The sequence below is a fragment of the Pagrus major genome, chromosome 18 (assembly GCF_040436345.1).
Source record: "Pagrus major chromosome 18, Pma_NU_1.0".
Taxonomy (NCBI): Eukaryota; Metazoa; Chordata; class Actinopteri; order Spariformes; family Sparidae; genus Pagrus; species Pagrus major.
The window spans coordinates 32,486,473-32,503,218 of record NC_133232.1 but is presented as its reverse complement, the minus strand read 5'-3'; the positions used below and the strand labels follow the sequence as shown (position 1 = coordinate 32,503,218).

The 16,746-nt window shown below is 39.8% G+C and overlaps 1 protein-coding gene across 7 annotated transcripts in view; it reads left to right on the top strand.

Annotated features, from left to right (window-relative positions):
• Positions 1-16,746, top strand: part of enox2 (ecto-NOX disulfide-thiol exchanger 2) — a 198,870-nt gene that overhangs the window by 83,817 nt on the left and 98,307 nt on the right. For all 7 annotated transcript variants that reach the window (XM_073487201.1, XM_073487205.1, XM_073487204.1 and 4 more), the window contains one exon: positions 4,977-5,123. In XM_073487201.1, coding sequence (XP_073343302.1) covers positions 4,977-5,123 — 147 coding nt within the window. The remainder of the gene's footprint in view (positions 1-4,976; positions 5,124-16,746) is intronic.

Here is a 16,746-nt window from a genome sequence, read left to right as displayed (position 1 = left end):
TGCTTTGGCCTTCCCCCCCTCTCAGACACTTACCTGGGATGTTGCACTAATGCACCTTTCCTGACGCCCTGCATTATTCATGCTGCCCTGTTGAGTTTAATAGCTGATAAGAGTTACATTAACACCTATAGGAGATCTATACAAATGTGTGACTGAGGGAGTCATTGCAGTAGAGTCAATGGATGGGGGTTAAAGCCTTAATCCGTATTGAAAGATCACAGGTTTGATCCCCACAGCTGCGAGTGGCCTTGAAGTCATTATTAAAAAATTAACCATGCAGTCATTATGTAATGGCTCTCCTTTTTAAATGACTTTGTGTTGCAGCAAACTTGATTACCTCTTTGCCCTGTAATTGGTGTATTTGACCCAGATAGTTGCTTAGGAATTATTTGAGATGTTCACTGCAGTACTGCAGGAGTTCACTCATTTTTATGCCTCTGCATCGGCAAAGACGTGGTCTGAGGTATACTGTTTTTGGATTGTCTATCCTGTCTCTCCTATATCTCAAGAGTACTTTGAGGGAATTTCTTCAGGTTATCAAAATAGTTGAAAATTGATATAATAGTTGACAACTAATCGATTCATTTGCACAGCTCTACAGTTAATTAACTTTTCACTTCAGCTGTCTCAGATATACAAATAATAATTAAGGTTGTTTAAGATTTGTCAACATCAATTTAACATCAGATAAATCACATTTCTATGCAAAACACAGGATCCGTCTTTACTTCCGTGAGGCTGTTTGTGTGATTGGATTTTGATTGCTCAGGCCTGGCCAATAGATTCGGTTATTGATTAAGTTTGTTATTGACCTATCTTAATTATAATAGGGGGGCATCATATTCAGCACACATCCCTTCAGAGTGGAGATGCACCACTTTCACAGTTAAATGGTGTTTTAATGACCCGCTGAATTTCAAAGCGTATTCTAATGGTCCTGTCTTTCCCTGGCTCTCTGTGCCATTAACAGGGCATGTTGTTAATGCATCCCTGATGGAAGATCAGGTCACTTTCATTTGTGATATTTTTTATATTCCATCCCGAGGCCACAGAGCATAAAGTTTGTCTCTTTGTTCAGCGTTTTCATTTGCTTCATTTACTCTGCGGGCCTTCTGCCCAAAGCCTCCACCTTGTCTCCACCCATCCTCCTGGTATTTATTTTCCTCCTCCCCTGGGGAGTGATACTCACTGACATCACTCCTCCCCCTGGCCAGATGTTGAAACTTAAACACGCCATCCATCAGCCTACAGACAAAAGAGTAGCACTGCAGACAGGGGCGATGACCCAGCAAAGGCATTCTTAATTTACAGGTTTACACTCTCTCACACACACAGAGAGAGACTCTGGCTTTGTTCCAAGCCTTCATTTCCAAATCAACATATATATTTCTGCTTTGGGCCATAGCTGCCTGATTACTGGTTCTGAAACCAAAAGAAACCAAGCTTCTGATGTAATAAAATAACAATGTGCAGCCAAAAGCTGTTTTATTCATTGAGGCTGAATCTGTAGAAATTCTTCACTTTCCCTCGAGCTTTATACTGTAGTAAAGCTATCACTCAAGAGCCATTTAAGGTACCATAATTCACATAAAATGTAGTGCATGTAGTCAGTCCTGAAGCGCTACATCAGTTTTAAATCACACATCTGATTGCAACAAATTGCTTCCTTCGTGATTCATCCTCTGTCCACTTTATACCACAGTGGAAAGTCCAAGCGTTAATCAAGGAGACAGAGTGTGAATTTTTGGACAAACCCGCCACTATGAGGAAAAAGTACTTCTTGGCTTGGTCTGGAACTGGAACAACGCAGTAACAACTGAAGCTGAGTGGTATTCCCCTGTCAGCTGTTCAGTGCTGCTTCACTCTTTCCATGGCCTTCCTTCATGGGAACTCTCTCACGCCGCTGACTGAAAGGCCGTCTCCTTGAATCTAAACTGTAGCTGTTTAGTGGCGACAGACTTAACATTGGCAGACTAATGAGTTTATCTCACTCTCAGGAGTATTGACAGTCATCTTAAGAGAAGTGTGACAGATGGGTGCCGAGATGGGTGCGAGCTCAGATAGAAGATCTATTTAGACTGCGAATACGTAGACTCCTCTGCCGAAATCTAACAAATCTCCCACACACATGTTTAATGTATTTAAGGCGGCATCTCTCAGCGGGTGTTGTCTGATTATTAGCGTGGCCTGTGCCTCTGCTCTGACAGTTTCCCCTCTTTGTAGACCTGTTTATTCAGTTTCTCTATGGTGTGCAGAAACCATTGATAACCTAGGAAGTACAGAAAGTATTGTAGCTTACATAAAGGCAGAATAAGCACTTGTGTGTCTGATTGAGACATAAATAGTGAGTTTGAACCAACGACCTTGATATGTTTGTAGAATTTTGACAGATTCAGAATAAATATTAGAGACATTTTATCGTTTTTGTCCAATTTTACATCTTCAAAGGTACACTTCATTTACTATATTGTTTTGATTTCCCTTTTCTTTCTTTTCTGTGCCAGAATTGTCCGTTTCTGTTAATCTAAAATACAATAAGATGATCTTTTATTCGTCCCACAACAGGGAAACTTTCATTATTACAGCAGCAAAGGGGACAGCAAAAATAGAGAGCATCGATTAAAACAGTAGTAATAAATAAGTAGAAAATATGAAAAAAATGTAAGTTAAAAAAAAAGCAGTAAGAACAATATAAACAGTATAAATAGGAAATACAAACTCAAAAGATATTTACACTATTGCACATTGACGAAGATATTTACATCATTACACATTTAGATCTGGAAATTTAGATATTGCGATTGAAGTTAGCAGTCCATTTTGGACTGGGGGGGGGGGGTCTACTGGGAGCAGTGCTGCTTGGTTATCTACTAATAAATCTTACTTCTATTGACCGATTTCTACAAGAAAAAGACAGAAATCTATAATGTCATTAAATACGGTCCTACATGGAAACAAGAAAATGCAGCAACATGTGCCTTAAAAGTATTCCTCCAACATTCCAGTGTCTAAACAGAATATAAGAGTCTTCATCTTGTTAGGCAGATTTAAAAACGACTACAGGCACCACTTTAAATCCTTAATAACAATGTTGTTGACGTTTCGAGTTTGATACTAACTGATTAGGGTCCTGTGGACCTGTGATAGAGCCACATTAACGTGGGCTTCAGATCTGTTGTGCGAGGAGGGAAAAACAAATCTGTGCCAAAGAAGCGTCATGAATTTTTCATGAGTGTAGACCGAGCCTCCCCAGGACCCTGCTCTGAATTATAAACAAATACACAACTCTTAAAGAGCAGAGAATAGCTGATACATTAAGCAGAAAACACAAGTTAACTTGTTTATTAGGACTCAGGAGCAATCTCGACATTGTTTTTGTTTCCATTAAGAGTTCTTATATGGTCTTGTATTGGTGATATGGCTGTTTATCATGTTGTTGTAAGATAACAGTGAGAAAAATAAAAATGCTAAAGAAAAGCTTTCCTCCTCTGAGCTGTCTGATAAATCGGCCTCATTACACAGAATATCTGAGCTTGAATCTTTCTCACTGTGTAAAACTACCTTTACATCAGTGTTCACATTAGGATGAGGTGCAGTTTTTGTGGAACAGCTATTTTGCTAAGCAGCATCATTTTCTTGGTGGTATCTGCATCATGTTTGTTGTATTCACATAGTTGTACTGTTGAGTTTTGGCCTTGTTAAAGTCGACCTTCATTGTAGGAAAGAGAAACGGTGACATTTCTCGGTGGGTCTGTTGCATGCACAAAATATTGATTCGGAATCAGCCAACTAATCTATCATTGTGCTTCTTCTGTGTCTGGCATCAGGATAAAGATATTGTGGTACACAAAACAAAATCCTTTCTCCTTTTGGAGAGAGTACATACCAGGAACTTGTAGAAATCAATCAGAAATCAATTTAGAAAAAGTTTCATTTTTACTCAGCAAACAGACTTTAAATGGTGCACGAAGGATGCAACTAATGATTGTTTTCTTTGTATATTAATCTGCAGATTTAATACTTGATAAACTTGGGCTTTAAACATCATAAAATAATGAAACATTTTTGCTGCTGCTGCTGCAAAAAAAGTCCAAGGTGACCTTTTTATAAATTGCTTGTTTTCTTCCACAAACAGTCCAAACCCCAAGGATATTCAGTCAAGTATTATGTAAGGCAAGAAAATTAAGCAAATTCCCACATTTAAAAAGTTTGAATCATATTCTTAAATTTCTTAAAAAATCACATCACAGTTAATCGAGTCTCATCATGGTCTATGTTTATTTCCTAATTTTCTGTTGATCACATAATCAATTTATCGATTAGTCTTTTCAGTTCTGCTTTGTGTTCACATCTTATTCCAGATTGATTTGAGCTGATTAAACAATCTCACCATAATGTCCATTCAGCAGCTGTTCTGGAAGTTGGTCATAGCACATGATCTTCATCAACAGATGGAGTTGAAGAGTTGTTATGGATTTGTAGATGTTCCACATTTTTTTCACTTTAAAGTCGTCCATGTTTGCTTAAAATGTAGGCTTCAATGTTTAATCTCAACCTCGGATGCAGTAGTTGGGAAAACAGTCTCATCTAAAACTATTTAGTAGCTGTTCTGGAGCTTTCTATGATATCATGTGAACTTCGGCAGATTGATTGTTTTGTGCAGTGTATTCATTTTATGAGAAATTTAGTGAAAGAATTCTTACAGAATTCACAGGATTTGATTATATTGAGTCCTGACCATTGCTTGTATGGCTCCACCAGTGCCATTGTTGCTATTGCCGTTGAAATAAAAGTGTTTATGAGGTCTGCAGTGATGTGCCTCCGAATGAAACCCCACAGGTTTTGGACATGAAAAGCACAGTAGTGCTGGAACCTCATGTTGTTTTTCTTTTTCATGACTCACAGTGGTTTCCCTTTTGGTCAGAATCCATCCCTTCATTTACTATAATGAGGCTTTTTGTTTTTGTGTCTTCCAGGACTCAACGCTCTGCCCTTTGATCCAGCAACAAACAACGACCCCCTCCATTTCAACGGTTCCAGTGGGCCACTGGTGACAGAGTGTCCTCCTCTGGAAAACACTGCTGAGAATAGTAAGAAGAGGAAGAGAGCCAGCCTGCCTCCAGGTACTGACAACAAACTCCATCACTGCTGCAGGATTAAATCCCCATCCTTTTCCCTCAGCCATGTTCATTTCTAAATGCAGATGCCTGTAATGTAAATAGGGAATGCCTCCCTTCATTTAGAAAAGCTCTGATACAAAAGCCAGATATTTATTTAGTATTTTTGGTTTGTGACGAATGTGATATCTTGGGAAGACCTTCAAATCTGGCACAGAACATTAACTTGGACTCAATGACGCACTGAATAGAATTTGAAAGTCAAAAGTGAAGGTCACTGTGACCATAACTCAAGAATTGATGCACTAGTTCTGACAACATTTCTCACAAATATCTAATAAGCTAAAATGACAAAGTGATGAGACTTTATATCCAAAAGGTCAAAGGTCAACTTCACTGTGACATCAGAAACACTTTTCTGGCCATCATTCAATGGCTTATCTGAGCTTCGTGAGTTGGTGACACTGACTGTTTTTATTTCATAGCTCTTCTTTGCTCTGAAGCATCGTCCGTTGTCATGGCTACAACAAAAATTAATTGATTTATTGGCCAAGAAATAGTTTTTTTGTTTCTCTTAGGGAATTGACACACTAAAAGACATACAGCAGTAGTCCAACACAAGTAAAAATAGTCTCCAAGTGATGACAGCTTGTTCTCACTTGAAATTATTCACTGGAATCATCAATAAAGTCATAACTTCCAACAGAAATAAATGGAACAGCTTTTATTAAATTTCCTCAAAATCCAAAGTCTTCACTGTGTTATGAGTCTGGACGGACATGGATATACATTGACTGGTAGACGGAGGCAAACAACCGTGGGGTGATAATCCTAGTTTACCTCGAGTTTCCTCTCCCTCTTCCTCTACAAACATTAAATAACTGTGATGGGAATTGTTGCATAATCCTATCATATTGGGGATATGGAGAGAGAAAAAGTAGCTTTGTTCCTTCTTTGTTGTTTTCGATTAGCTTGCCATGTCCTGAGGCTCTGGTTGTCTGGCCTGTTTGGAGGTCAGGCAGCTGCAGCAGGAAACTGCTCCGCTGAGATTGTGTGCCTGAGTTGTCTGTTACCGTGCCAACACCACCTGCCAATCACAACTGCAACACGCCTTCAGCTTTTTCAGACACACACACACACACACACACACACACACACACACACACACACACACACACACACACACACACACACACAGCGACCCGTCACACAAAGAGGAATGCGTGTCTGTGTACATTTGTGTTTGTGTGTGCTGTAATTAAACATTAATTTGTAAGCTGTGGTTTTCCTGGTAATGTGTCAAATTAAAGAAGGACTTTCTAATTAAAGAATTAAAGAAGTACTGACTAATTAATTGCTTTGTAAGTAATAGAAAGAAGAGGGCCCTTAAGACGGAGAGGTTGCGCCTGTGTTCGCTGCTTTTTTGGCAACGCTAATTGGACTGGATTAATACTCCACATTAATGCAGCCCTAATCACCAATTCATCTTTTTTTCACAGCTTCACATGGACAAGTTCACGTCTTGATAAAGTTTGATGTCATTTTAATTCAGTGACCATGTCAGATTATAATTGGATAATGTATCATTCGCAAACAAATAACCGACGTCTGTCAAACAAATCACCAACGTGTGTCCAAATGACGGATGTGTTTGAATTATGCAAGTTACACATTATGTTTAACATTAAGACCATGAGTAAATGAGACAAATTTCAATGAAGATGAAGTCGTTGAAATAATTGGCAGAACACTTAGCTGCTGCAGTCAGGTTAATAAACAGGAGTGAAGATAAATCCACTTTTTAATCCCAAAAGTTGAGCGGCCCCAGCGGCAGAAGTTACGTATTGTATGTTTAACATAGAATCAAAAATTACTGCGATCCGTGGAGCTTACCTCCAGTTTCAGGTGTTTTATAACAAAGGGTGGTTTTCAATGCAGAATTGTTACATATCGTATCAGTTAATGTTATCAAACCCACAGTGTTAAACTGTGTTCCAACACCCTGAGACATAATGTAACTGGATAGTCTTTGTGAACAGAAAGTGTTGTTAAAATATGGGGAAAAATTGAGCTTTTCAGAGTCTTAGATTCTAATTTGAATAACAAGTAAATGGTTCCCACTTGTCAGATTTCCTGTCACAGCTCTGAAAGACAAGTTTCCTGCAGTCACAATATCATTAGTGTTATGCACAATCACACTGTCAAGTACAACCGTGCAGCTTTTTCTCCTCCATTGTCACACTTACACAGCAGAAATATTCAAAACTCAGAAAAGTGTTGACAGCAATCATAGTAACAGTGAATAGAGTTTTATTTGTGTGTGTGTACACCGATAAAAGCCCATCTGAAAGCCTTAAAATGGAAGCGTTAGCAGTGCATAGAATTAGTCCGTCACACTGGCGGGCAGACAGACCATCACATTTTTTCTCTATACATCATCAACATGTCAAGAAAGACGACTCCCTGTCTCAGTCACTCTGCACCCAGTTATTTATATCAGACGAGGACAACTTTCTTTCCCTTACTATTAAATAATGCAGGCAGGAAAAATGACTTATTCTACAATGTAATGGTACGTTTTAGATTCTATATATTTTTCAAATGTCACACCAAACCTTAAAAATGTTTGTTTTCACCTAGCTTGCTCTCCATCTCCAGCCTGTTTGCACTTTCTGCTCAAACTCTTCCACATTATGTGTCAAATGCACATAGTTAGGAGCTATAATGGGCACAGAAATGATTGTATTGGTATCCGTGTAGTGTACAACTGAACTAGTTGACTTGCCTTCACATTAGTGGTCAAAGATCCAGTCCACACGGGCTCTCAAGTGGACTTTCCGCAGACTTCCAGAGAGTTCGCTTGGGGACCGGACTTCGCTGATTTAATTATCCACAATTCATTGCATTGATACAGACGTGACGTTGTAGAACTTATTATGAATGTGTAAAACATTTACTTTATTGAAATGTTTATTCAGCCACATGATAATATTGAAATATGTAGAAGTGAAGGTTATAGAGGTAAGCAAATTGATTTTATTTTTGTAGTTTTTAGGCCTGGCTATCAGTGGCTTATATTAACCTCGCGAAGCACACGTTTACATCTGTTACGTTTCACCATCCATTTGGTTCAGCCCTAAGGAAGGCACATCCAGTCTTACAAAATTGTTACAGGTATGGCGTTTGGTAATCAGATTTCTCCCATCGCCCAACATTTCATTTTTTAGTTGTCATAGTGGTACAGTTTCCTGCTCCCTGGTGTTTGTTGGAGGGCTGAGAGAGTGTATGAGAGCGAGTGTACAGGCTCTGTAAGGAGTGATTTTCCTCTCAGCGCAAATGTGTCCAGATTTTACAAATAGTCAAATGTTCAGCGGTGGAAACCAATTTATTTGAAGTTCTAGAGGCTACTCTGTGTTAGTCTCAGTTTGAGTAATGTGTAATGATCTCTCCTTTCATCCTGCCGCTCAGCTGTCACAGCGGTGCATTTCCTGTCTGAAGTCTTTGTCATGCACAGGCACAGATGTAATAAGACGATTAAAAACATGGTTACATATAAAAAGTTAAAAATCACAGTCTTCTATCTAGCTAGGGATCATCATGTCATGTCATCATACCTCTTTAAACCCCAATTACAGAAAATGTGTGTCTAGTTTACGTGATGGTCCCTGCAAAAGGTGGACTGTAGCCCAGACACTTCAGTGCATGTAGCTGTTGCCTGATGAATCAGCTTAATGATGAAGGTCTTGAGCGTACAGCTTGTGTCTGGCTCATGATTGACTCCAGTCTCGATCCAGCTCCGACTCATTAGCAGCCATGTTGATTGAGTCTTGTTAACGGCCCCTAATGGATAGATTGTTCTCATTACAATTGCCATTACACTTGATAATCCATCATGCCTGTGTGCACGCATCCATAGCAACACTTAGACTTTTCTTAAACATTACACAGCTACGTTATATTTTAATAATTGCTTGAAAATTTAAGAAGGCAGCAAACAAAATGGCCTGTTTGATGTGCCCCATGAGGAATCCAAGTCATTCAAGATTTAATCCATCCCGCTGATAGATTATTCACTCATGATATTCAAACCACAACACCAAGACCAAACACCAAGCTGCCAGATACATAATTAAAAGAGGCCCTTACTTGTTATAGATAGTTGCAGGAAACATTTGAAGTTAAATTGATATTCTCTCCACTATGTGACAAAATATTCATTCCAACTTGAAGGAAATGCTCAGTTTCTTGTGACCGCATGTAAAAAAAAGATATTGTTGTGCTACTCTGTCTTTGACTCGGTAGAGCTGAGGCACTGAATAGTTCAACATTTTACATGCCTGTTTCCCCTCCTCCTCCTTTTTCAAACACAAGTTTTTATATTCCCTCTAAAGTTTATCTTCTTAGTTTTCTGTGTTTATGTGTACCTGCTGTGTGTGTGTGTGTTTGTGTCTGTGTCTGTGTGTGTCTGTGTGTGTGTACCTGTCTTTAACAATCCATAATAAGTGGCCCCTTGGGGCAGCGGGCACACTGCAAAGATTTTTTCCTTATTCTGTATTTTATCAGTTTTACAACACAGCCAGAGATGGCCATTTCCCCCTCCAGTCCTGCTGTCTTAAAACTGCAGGTGGTGGAGAGAATGAGATTTTGAAATGTTGCTCGTTTTACTTTTTTTTTCATTGGAGCAGGATATTCCCACCTAACAATGAATATAAATGTCAGTTTAGTAGCGCCCGCAAAGCTGGATTTGATTATCTCCAGCCTGTTATGTTTACGTAATGCCAATAATAATCTCTATTTGTGAAGCAGTTCAAACAAAGTTAAGTGTGATTTACAGTGCAGGATGGAAATGCAACAGAGTCAAAGGCATCATAAAGAAAACACTGAAGGACACTTTAGTAATAGAAATAATATAAGAAAAATAGGATTGGAAGGCAATGTAAATCCTTTCACAAGAGGTCTTTATTTATATAAGGTGCCCTGTGGATTTTTCACACATAATGTAAACATTCAGTGTTCACTTCTTGTTTGTGTCCTTGAGGTTTTATGAAATGCATCTCCTGGACTCAGTCCCACTGCTCTGGGCTTTATCCCCGAACCCTCACAGGCTCGGTTGACGGATAGGAATGAGACAGCGTTTTGCAACCTTTCATTTTACAAAAATAGAAACATATTCAGTCAGAGATATCAGGGAAAGAAGTTTAATAATGTTTCAAAAGTGTATTACTTTTTGTTTTAGATAACTGAATGGTTTGAGTAGAGGATCAGTTCCAGGAGAAAACACCCTTAGAATAAAGATAAAGTTTAAGGGCGTCCCATAGTAACCTTGCAACGCTATGACCTGTGGGTAATTCCCTCCGGCAAAGTCGACAGAAATGCGGATCTACAGAGAGTGGACAGTGGGACAGCCCTAAACCCTTGCAGACTTACTGGAAACTTGCCTCAAAGTCTGTGAGTCTGTAAATGTGGAAAGTGGGATTGGGCCCTTCTCTCATAAAGCGACTAATTTTAAACCCAGCATTAATAGCGCATTCATGTGCTGTCAGAATAATCGGAAAAACGTATTTCCGACTGGGAAAATTCATGAGAAAGCCCCCTCAAGTCAGAGCAACTACTTGGAATGTCTGAGAAAATTTTGGTACACAAGTTTCCAATGCTCTTCCTTGTCACTCAGATACTGGAAACAGCTGGCAACGAGTTGTTAAAACGCTCTGAGCGAAACGTAGGACGTTGGAGCATCCAAGGACCACATGAATGCAGCGTTCATCCATGTTTTCCTGCCAGTCTTTGTGGGCACATTTCTGCATATCTTGGCATGTTCCTGCCACCTGTGGTTTGCTGGAATAGTGTGAAACCGTCGTCAGGACTCTGTATCTCATCTATTTTGTTTATCTTGCGCTCAAGCACAACAAACAAAGACTGATAGAAAAACAGCTCCATAGAACTACTGGAGGTCAAAACCTCCACAGGGAACCTTTTAAGGCGGACTGTGGTTTTGCAGGCCTGAGAGCGAGGAGGTTCCACAGCTGTGAATAGCAAAGGTCCTGTCAACTCTGGTAATGAGGTGTGTTTTCACTCAGTGCACACAGTAATGTGCCTGCAGCACTCCTTAACTAAAATCCTATACCCTTTGTGGTTTCCTTCGGGTCAGAAAGAGTACAGTGATTAGCCCAAAGCGACCCTACTTAAAGGACCATCACAACCGGAGAGAAATATTTTCACATTACTCAAAACACAATGTCACATGAAAACATGCGTCGCTCTGTTAGAGACTCTTGGAAACTGCACCAGTTGCCAAACTTTTTCGCTCTCCGCAGTTTACCATATAGACAGCTTCTACTGGAAACTGTCAGTCTGTGGAATAGCAAATAACTTTATAACTAAGTTTATATGAAACGCCTCTTTGAAGGAGAATGCTGTCCTTTGGCTGAATGGATTTCAAGTAGCCGTGTAACAAGGTTGTTTGGCTGAAAACAAACTGAGTAGTGATTAGAATTGAGGCATATTTTCAGACCTAAGGCCTTGTGTGGATTCATCAAAAAGCACTCACAATGCCAGGATTAAAGACATAACCTCACTCTTGTGTTTTCCTGTGCATGAAATTTAATTAATTAAATTTCATCACAAAGGCCAATTCACAGCCGTAGTTTCAGCAAATAAAAAGAATTGTTCACTCATCGATCCAATCTCTTGTGCATTGACCTTTAGTGGGAGCTAAGAGGGAGGTGTGGATAAAACGCTATTGATTCTTCAGGAGAAGGTTAATGTCATTGAGCAAGGGAAAGTACAGATACATGTTGTGTGAGGAGGCGAGCGGCAATGTCTCTCAACCAACCGGAACATCATGACATGACATGTGGCGGCATTTTATACATATAATTAGATCCTAGTGTTACTTATATCCTTGAGGCCTGTCATGTCACATACATTTCTTTTACTATTTTTCTTTATTTCTGTATCTGCCAGCTGCATACGTGTGATCATATCAGAGTGTGGAGGCACCTATATAAATAATATATTCTGTATAAAAAGAACTGCATGTCTGTTTGCAGTTTTTGTTCACATCTGTTTTGAATCCCTTAAGTCTTCAGCTTCCGTAGCCTCAACTACACTTAAGCCGCATTCAGGCTGACTTAAAGCCTGCATGAAAAAATGCAACCGTCTTCGTCTTTTGAATGGAGTCGGTGTCTCTGAGCAGTGTGGCTGCCAATGCAAAAGCAACACAGGGTCATCCAGCAAGAAGGTGCCACCAGGTTGAACTTTGAAGCGCACATTCCAGGTGAATCCTTTCGTAGTCTTGCATTGCTAGAGCACTGTGGAGGAAGGGATGGTCGCACCTAATCTCTTGTTATAGTGGGAAAAAACGTTCTGGCTTGCGTCAGAGATACTTGTTTTGTTTTGCACAAGCGTGCATTGGCAGTAAAATGGCTAAATCCCTGCAATAGAAAAGGTAAGAGCTGATAGCTTGCGAACGTTCATACGTTAGCAACCAGCTTAGTGTTATTGTAACTTGCCATTTTCAGCTTGTAGGTATGAGGTTGGAGTTTGTTGTATTGCGTTGGGATGAAGGATTTTCTGTAGTAGTTGTTTCCAGATCCAACGAATGCTGAACTTTTACTGTTTACTTCAGGATGATTTATAAAAGATAATATAGTTGGCACTATGTTAGAGCTAGAGAATCAGTGAGCGCAAACTGCTGTACGGGGTTTTTTGCATCTAATAAGCCTTGAAATGCATTGTTCTGCTCCTGCTCCTAAAACTGGATTGCATTACGTAGACCACATTCACATGGCAGCCATTCTCCTCTGACGCCACACAGAGGGTTGAAAGGTTGAATGCTGGGATGATGTTATGCTGCTGTGTCATGCAGACTCAGGGAATCGGACATGTTGTCACCCTTACCGATTGATCAGCAACTAAACAGATGATAGATCATGAAAATCCGGAGGGACATCGGGTCATATTTCAAGGTAATATAACATACTTGATAACCCATTTGCTAACTTTAGCATTCAACCACTTCCTAACTAACATTACTGTTTGATTAGATCCAGGGCATCTCAAACACTGTGTGAATATGATCTGTTGTCTCATCTGTCACTTTAATAACATGCCCCACAACAATGACTTTATGTATCAGTACCACTTCTTATTAGTGAATTTCAGTCAAAATGTTATTGTGCAAGGTGCCTGGTAACTCACCTCGTAAAGCGTGAGCGCAACATGTACAAACTTTACCGCAGTAGCGGTCCCTTACTATCTCTCTCCCCCATTTTCTGTCCCTCTTCGCCTGTCTTATCAAATAAAAACGAAAAACATGTTTTTCCACTTTATCCATCAAAACGAAAAGGAAACCACAAGCTTTGAAATTGTAATTGGCTGCGTCATTGTTGCATGAAAAGAAAGTTGTGAGTGAAAGTTGCAGGCAGATATTTCCACTCTTCCCCTGTATACTTAGATAACACACGCTGGCTTTAATGAGTAAGGAAAAAATACTCTTGTTGTGAGAGCTGACTTCATCTGTGGTCTGGGTTTGTATCAGGGATCCTGAAACCATTTTGTCAGCACAAAGTCTCCGTTGGGAGTGTGTAGTCCACACCCTGTCGTTTTTAACGCTGGCATCCTTATGATGAATGGTTTGTAGTCTGACTCGCATTTTCTGTGTGGAGCAGCAAAACCCCAGAATTAAACTGCACTTCTGTGAACTTAATATGGTTTTCTCTTTTCGGGAAAGTTTCGGATAATAGTTTCCAATATTAAACGCAGCAGTGTTTTTTTTTGTTTTTTTTTGTGAGTGGGGTTTTCTTTTTTTCTTTTTTTGTGGAAAGTAATGGATTTCAACATAAAAAATATAATGTGATGTCACTGACCCACTGCTGGCAGGCAAAGAGCTGCTGGAAGGTAAATAATATAATGGGCTGCTTAAGCTGTCCGAGGTGACAGTCCATTTAGATATATGGCTGTGTCATTGTCCCACAGAGAGGTGTGTGTGTGTGTGTGTGTGTGTGTGTGTGTGTGTGTGTGTGTGTGTGTGTGTGTGTGTGTGTGTGTGTGTGTGTGTGTGTGTGTGTGTGTGTGTGTGTGTGTGTGTGTGTGTGTGTGTGTGTGTGTGCGTGTGCATGTGTGTGTGCGTGTGCGTGTTCAGAGTGTCCTGATTGCTGTATGTTGATGCTGGAGGAGATCTACAGCTGGATGTCAGTCTTGGTGACGCTGACGCCACACAGAAGATTTAGATTGATGCTGATGGATGTGAGCGACAGGATGACAGACTGAAGATAAAAAACGAACTCATTAGCTCACAAACAGGATGTACGCAGGCATGTAGGGGAGTATAAAGGTTAATGACTTAGTGATTTTCAAGCATTCAGTCTAGAAGGAGCTGCTGCCTGCTTCTGCAGTACTGTATGTCTGCACGCTGTAACTCTGGGAGAGAATAGTGATTGAAATGCATGACAAGCTGCGAAAGGGACCCGCCTCCCCTTATTCAGCTGGGATTCAGCTGCTTCAGTCAGAACATAACAGGGCACTTGTCTCTACTGCTGCTCAGGGAGGGATAAAAAATACACATGTACGACTATATGAACAATGTGTGCTTGCAGAAGCATGCAAGCATTTTTGAGTGTTTAGAAAAGTGCTATATACAGTAGGACTGCGTTTAACGATCGCTTTCATCGTCACCTAAGCTTCAGAATAAGTGTTTGGTCCTTAATATGTAGAAAAATACAAGAGTTCAGATGGGTTGTTTGTAGTGTTATGATGCTGCAATATCATCTTAGTCATGCCAGCTTGTCTGTGAGAATGTTAGCAAATATGTTTCTGCAAAACCACAGATAATTCAAAACTGAACATTTCTTTCAGCTTTTTATGTTGCATCTTAACCATTGTTAAGGTTGAATTTTGTGTGCTTATTACAGATGGACATGGTTCATATTCCTATGAAAAATAGCCGGTTTTGGTCGCTGCAGAAACGGCTGGAAATATCCCCAGGGCTCCTTAAAAAACACCCGGTTTTGACAACACAAAAACGGTTGGAAATATCCCCAGGGCTCCTTAAAAAACACCTGGTTTTGTCGCAACAAATAGGATGGAAAATGCCACGTTTGCTGTAAATGTCAGCCTTGGACGTATCTGTGGTTTGCAGAAACGCTAACATTATATCCTGGCGACTGGGCTGCTGTGATCCAGGTCAGAGTGGAAATCTCAAATCTCATCCTCCATCCAATCTACTGATGATCACCAAAGAGCGACATGTAACTGGTGTTCATCCTTTTATCCCTTTTCCCCAATATCCTCCTCCATCATTTTTTTAATTGTGCCCTCTTGCTCCCTGTCACTCTTCTCTATGCTGCGCTGCTCAGGGATTTAGTGCCACTTCACCCAATTTTGCAAAGCCTACAAACATGTGAGATCTAAATAATTCACGGAGCCAGAAGGCGCTCCGCTCTGCTCTGTCTGTAGACTCACGCCAAAGCTGATGGCAAGGACTCGAGCAATGCTCAACCTCTGAAAAGATTCTATTATTGAAATAAAAAAATCTTCACCTGTCTCTTAGTTGATTGATCAGAGCAAACCCTTCACTGTCGTCTCCCTTCCATTATTACCTCTACACAGCAGCAGCGTAGGGAAGACAAACAAATGGCTTCAGATGAGGTTTTCTCTTCATTCTGCATGCTTTAAGGACATCACTGCCAAATAAGTTGTCTTCTGGCAGTGTTTTTCATTAATATTCTCTGATCCATTTTCGGTTATTATCTCTGTGACTTTGCTAAATTGATTTCTAATCGGGGTATGGCCTGTGAGCTAGAGTCTGAGAAATCGCCAAAATCCCCTGAACATAAATTATTTTCTTGGATTGTTTTTGTTTAAATCTAAATAAAGTGGTAACTGATAAATAAGCATACAATATGTTTGATTCCCAATAATACTTGTAAAATACACTACGTGTTTGTACTGTTGAAGGGTGTACATCTCAAACAGTCTTACAAATATAGTGAAGCTAAACCTTCACCTTTATAGTGTAAAAAATATTCTCTATACAGAGATCTGTTTGACTTAAAAGGGTTTTTTGTGTCAATCAGTGACAATAAAGCCACATTCAATCTTATTTCAGTGTCGTGAAGGTGAATCATTTTAAAGGTAGTAGAGCTGCAGCGATTTGAGTAGCAAGACAGAACATTGTTTGGCAGCTGTTTTATTTAAGTCATTTTTCAAGCAAAAATGGCAATTATTTGATAGTTCAAGGTTCTCAAATGTGAGAGTTTGCTGCATTTCCTGGTCTTGCATCATGGTAAATTGAATATTTAGAGGTTTAGAACAATTGGTTGGACAAAAAAAAGGACAAATATGAAGTCTCCTTGGGCTCTAGAAAACAATGAAAATATGCTCAGCACATTATCCTCAAAAACGTTGATCAACTGAGAAAATAATTGACAGATGAATAGATTAAGGAAATAGTATTTCCAGCCCTAATATAACACCTTCCTACCCAACACTAAGATAGTGTTTTTATTATTGCGAATCTTCTTATTGCCGAATTGTTTAATGCAGAAAAAGCAGCGTTCCTCTGTAGCAAAGCCTCCAGCCCCCCTCATCATTTCAGCTGAAATCGAATCTGCCATTTCCTCGTGTTGAG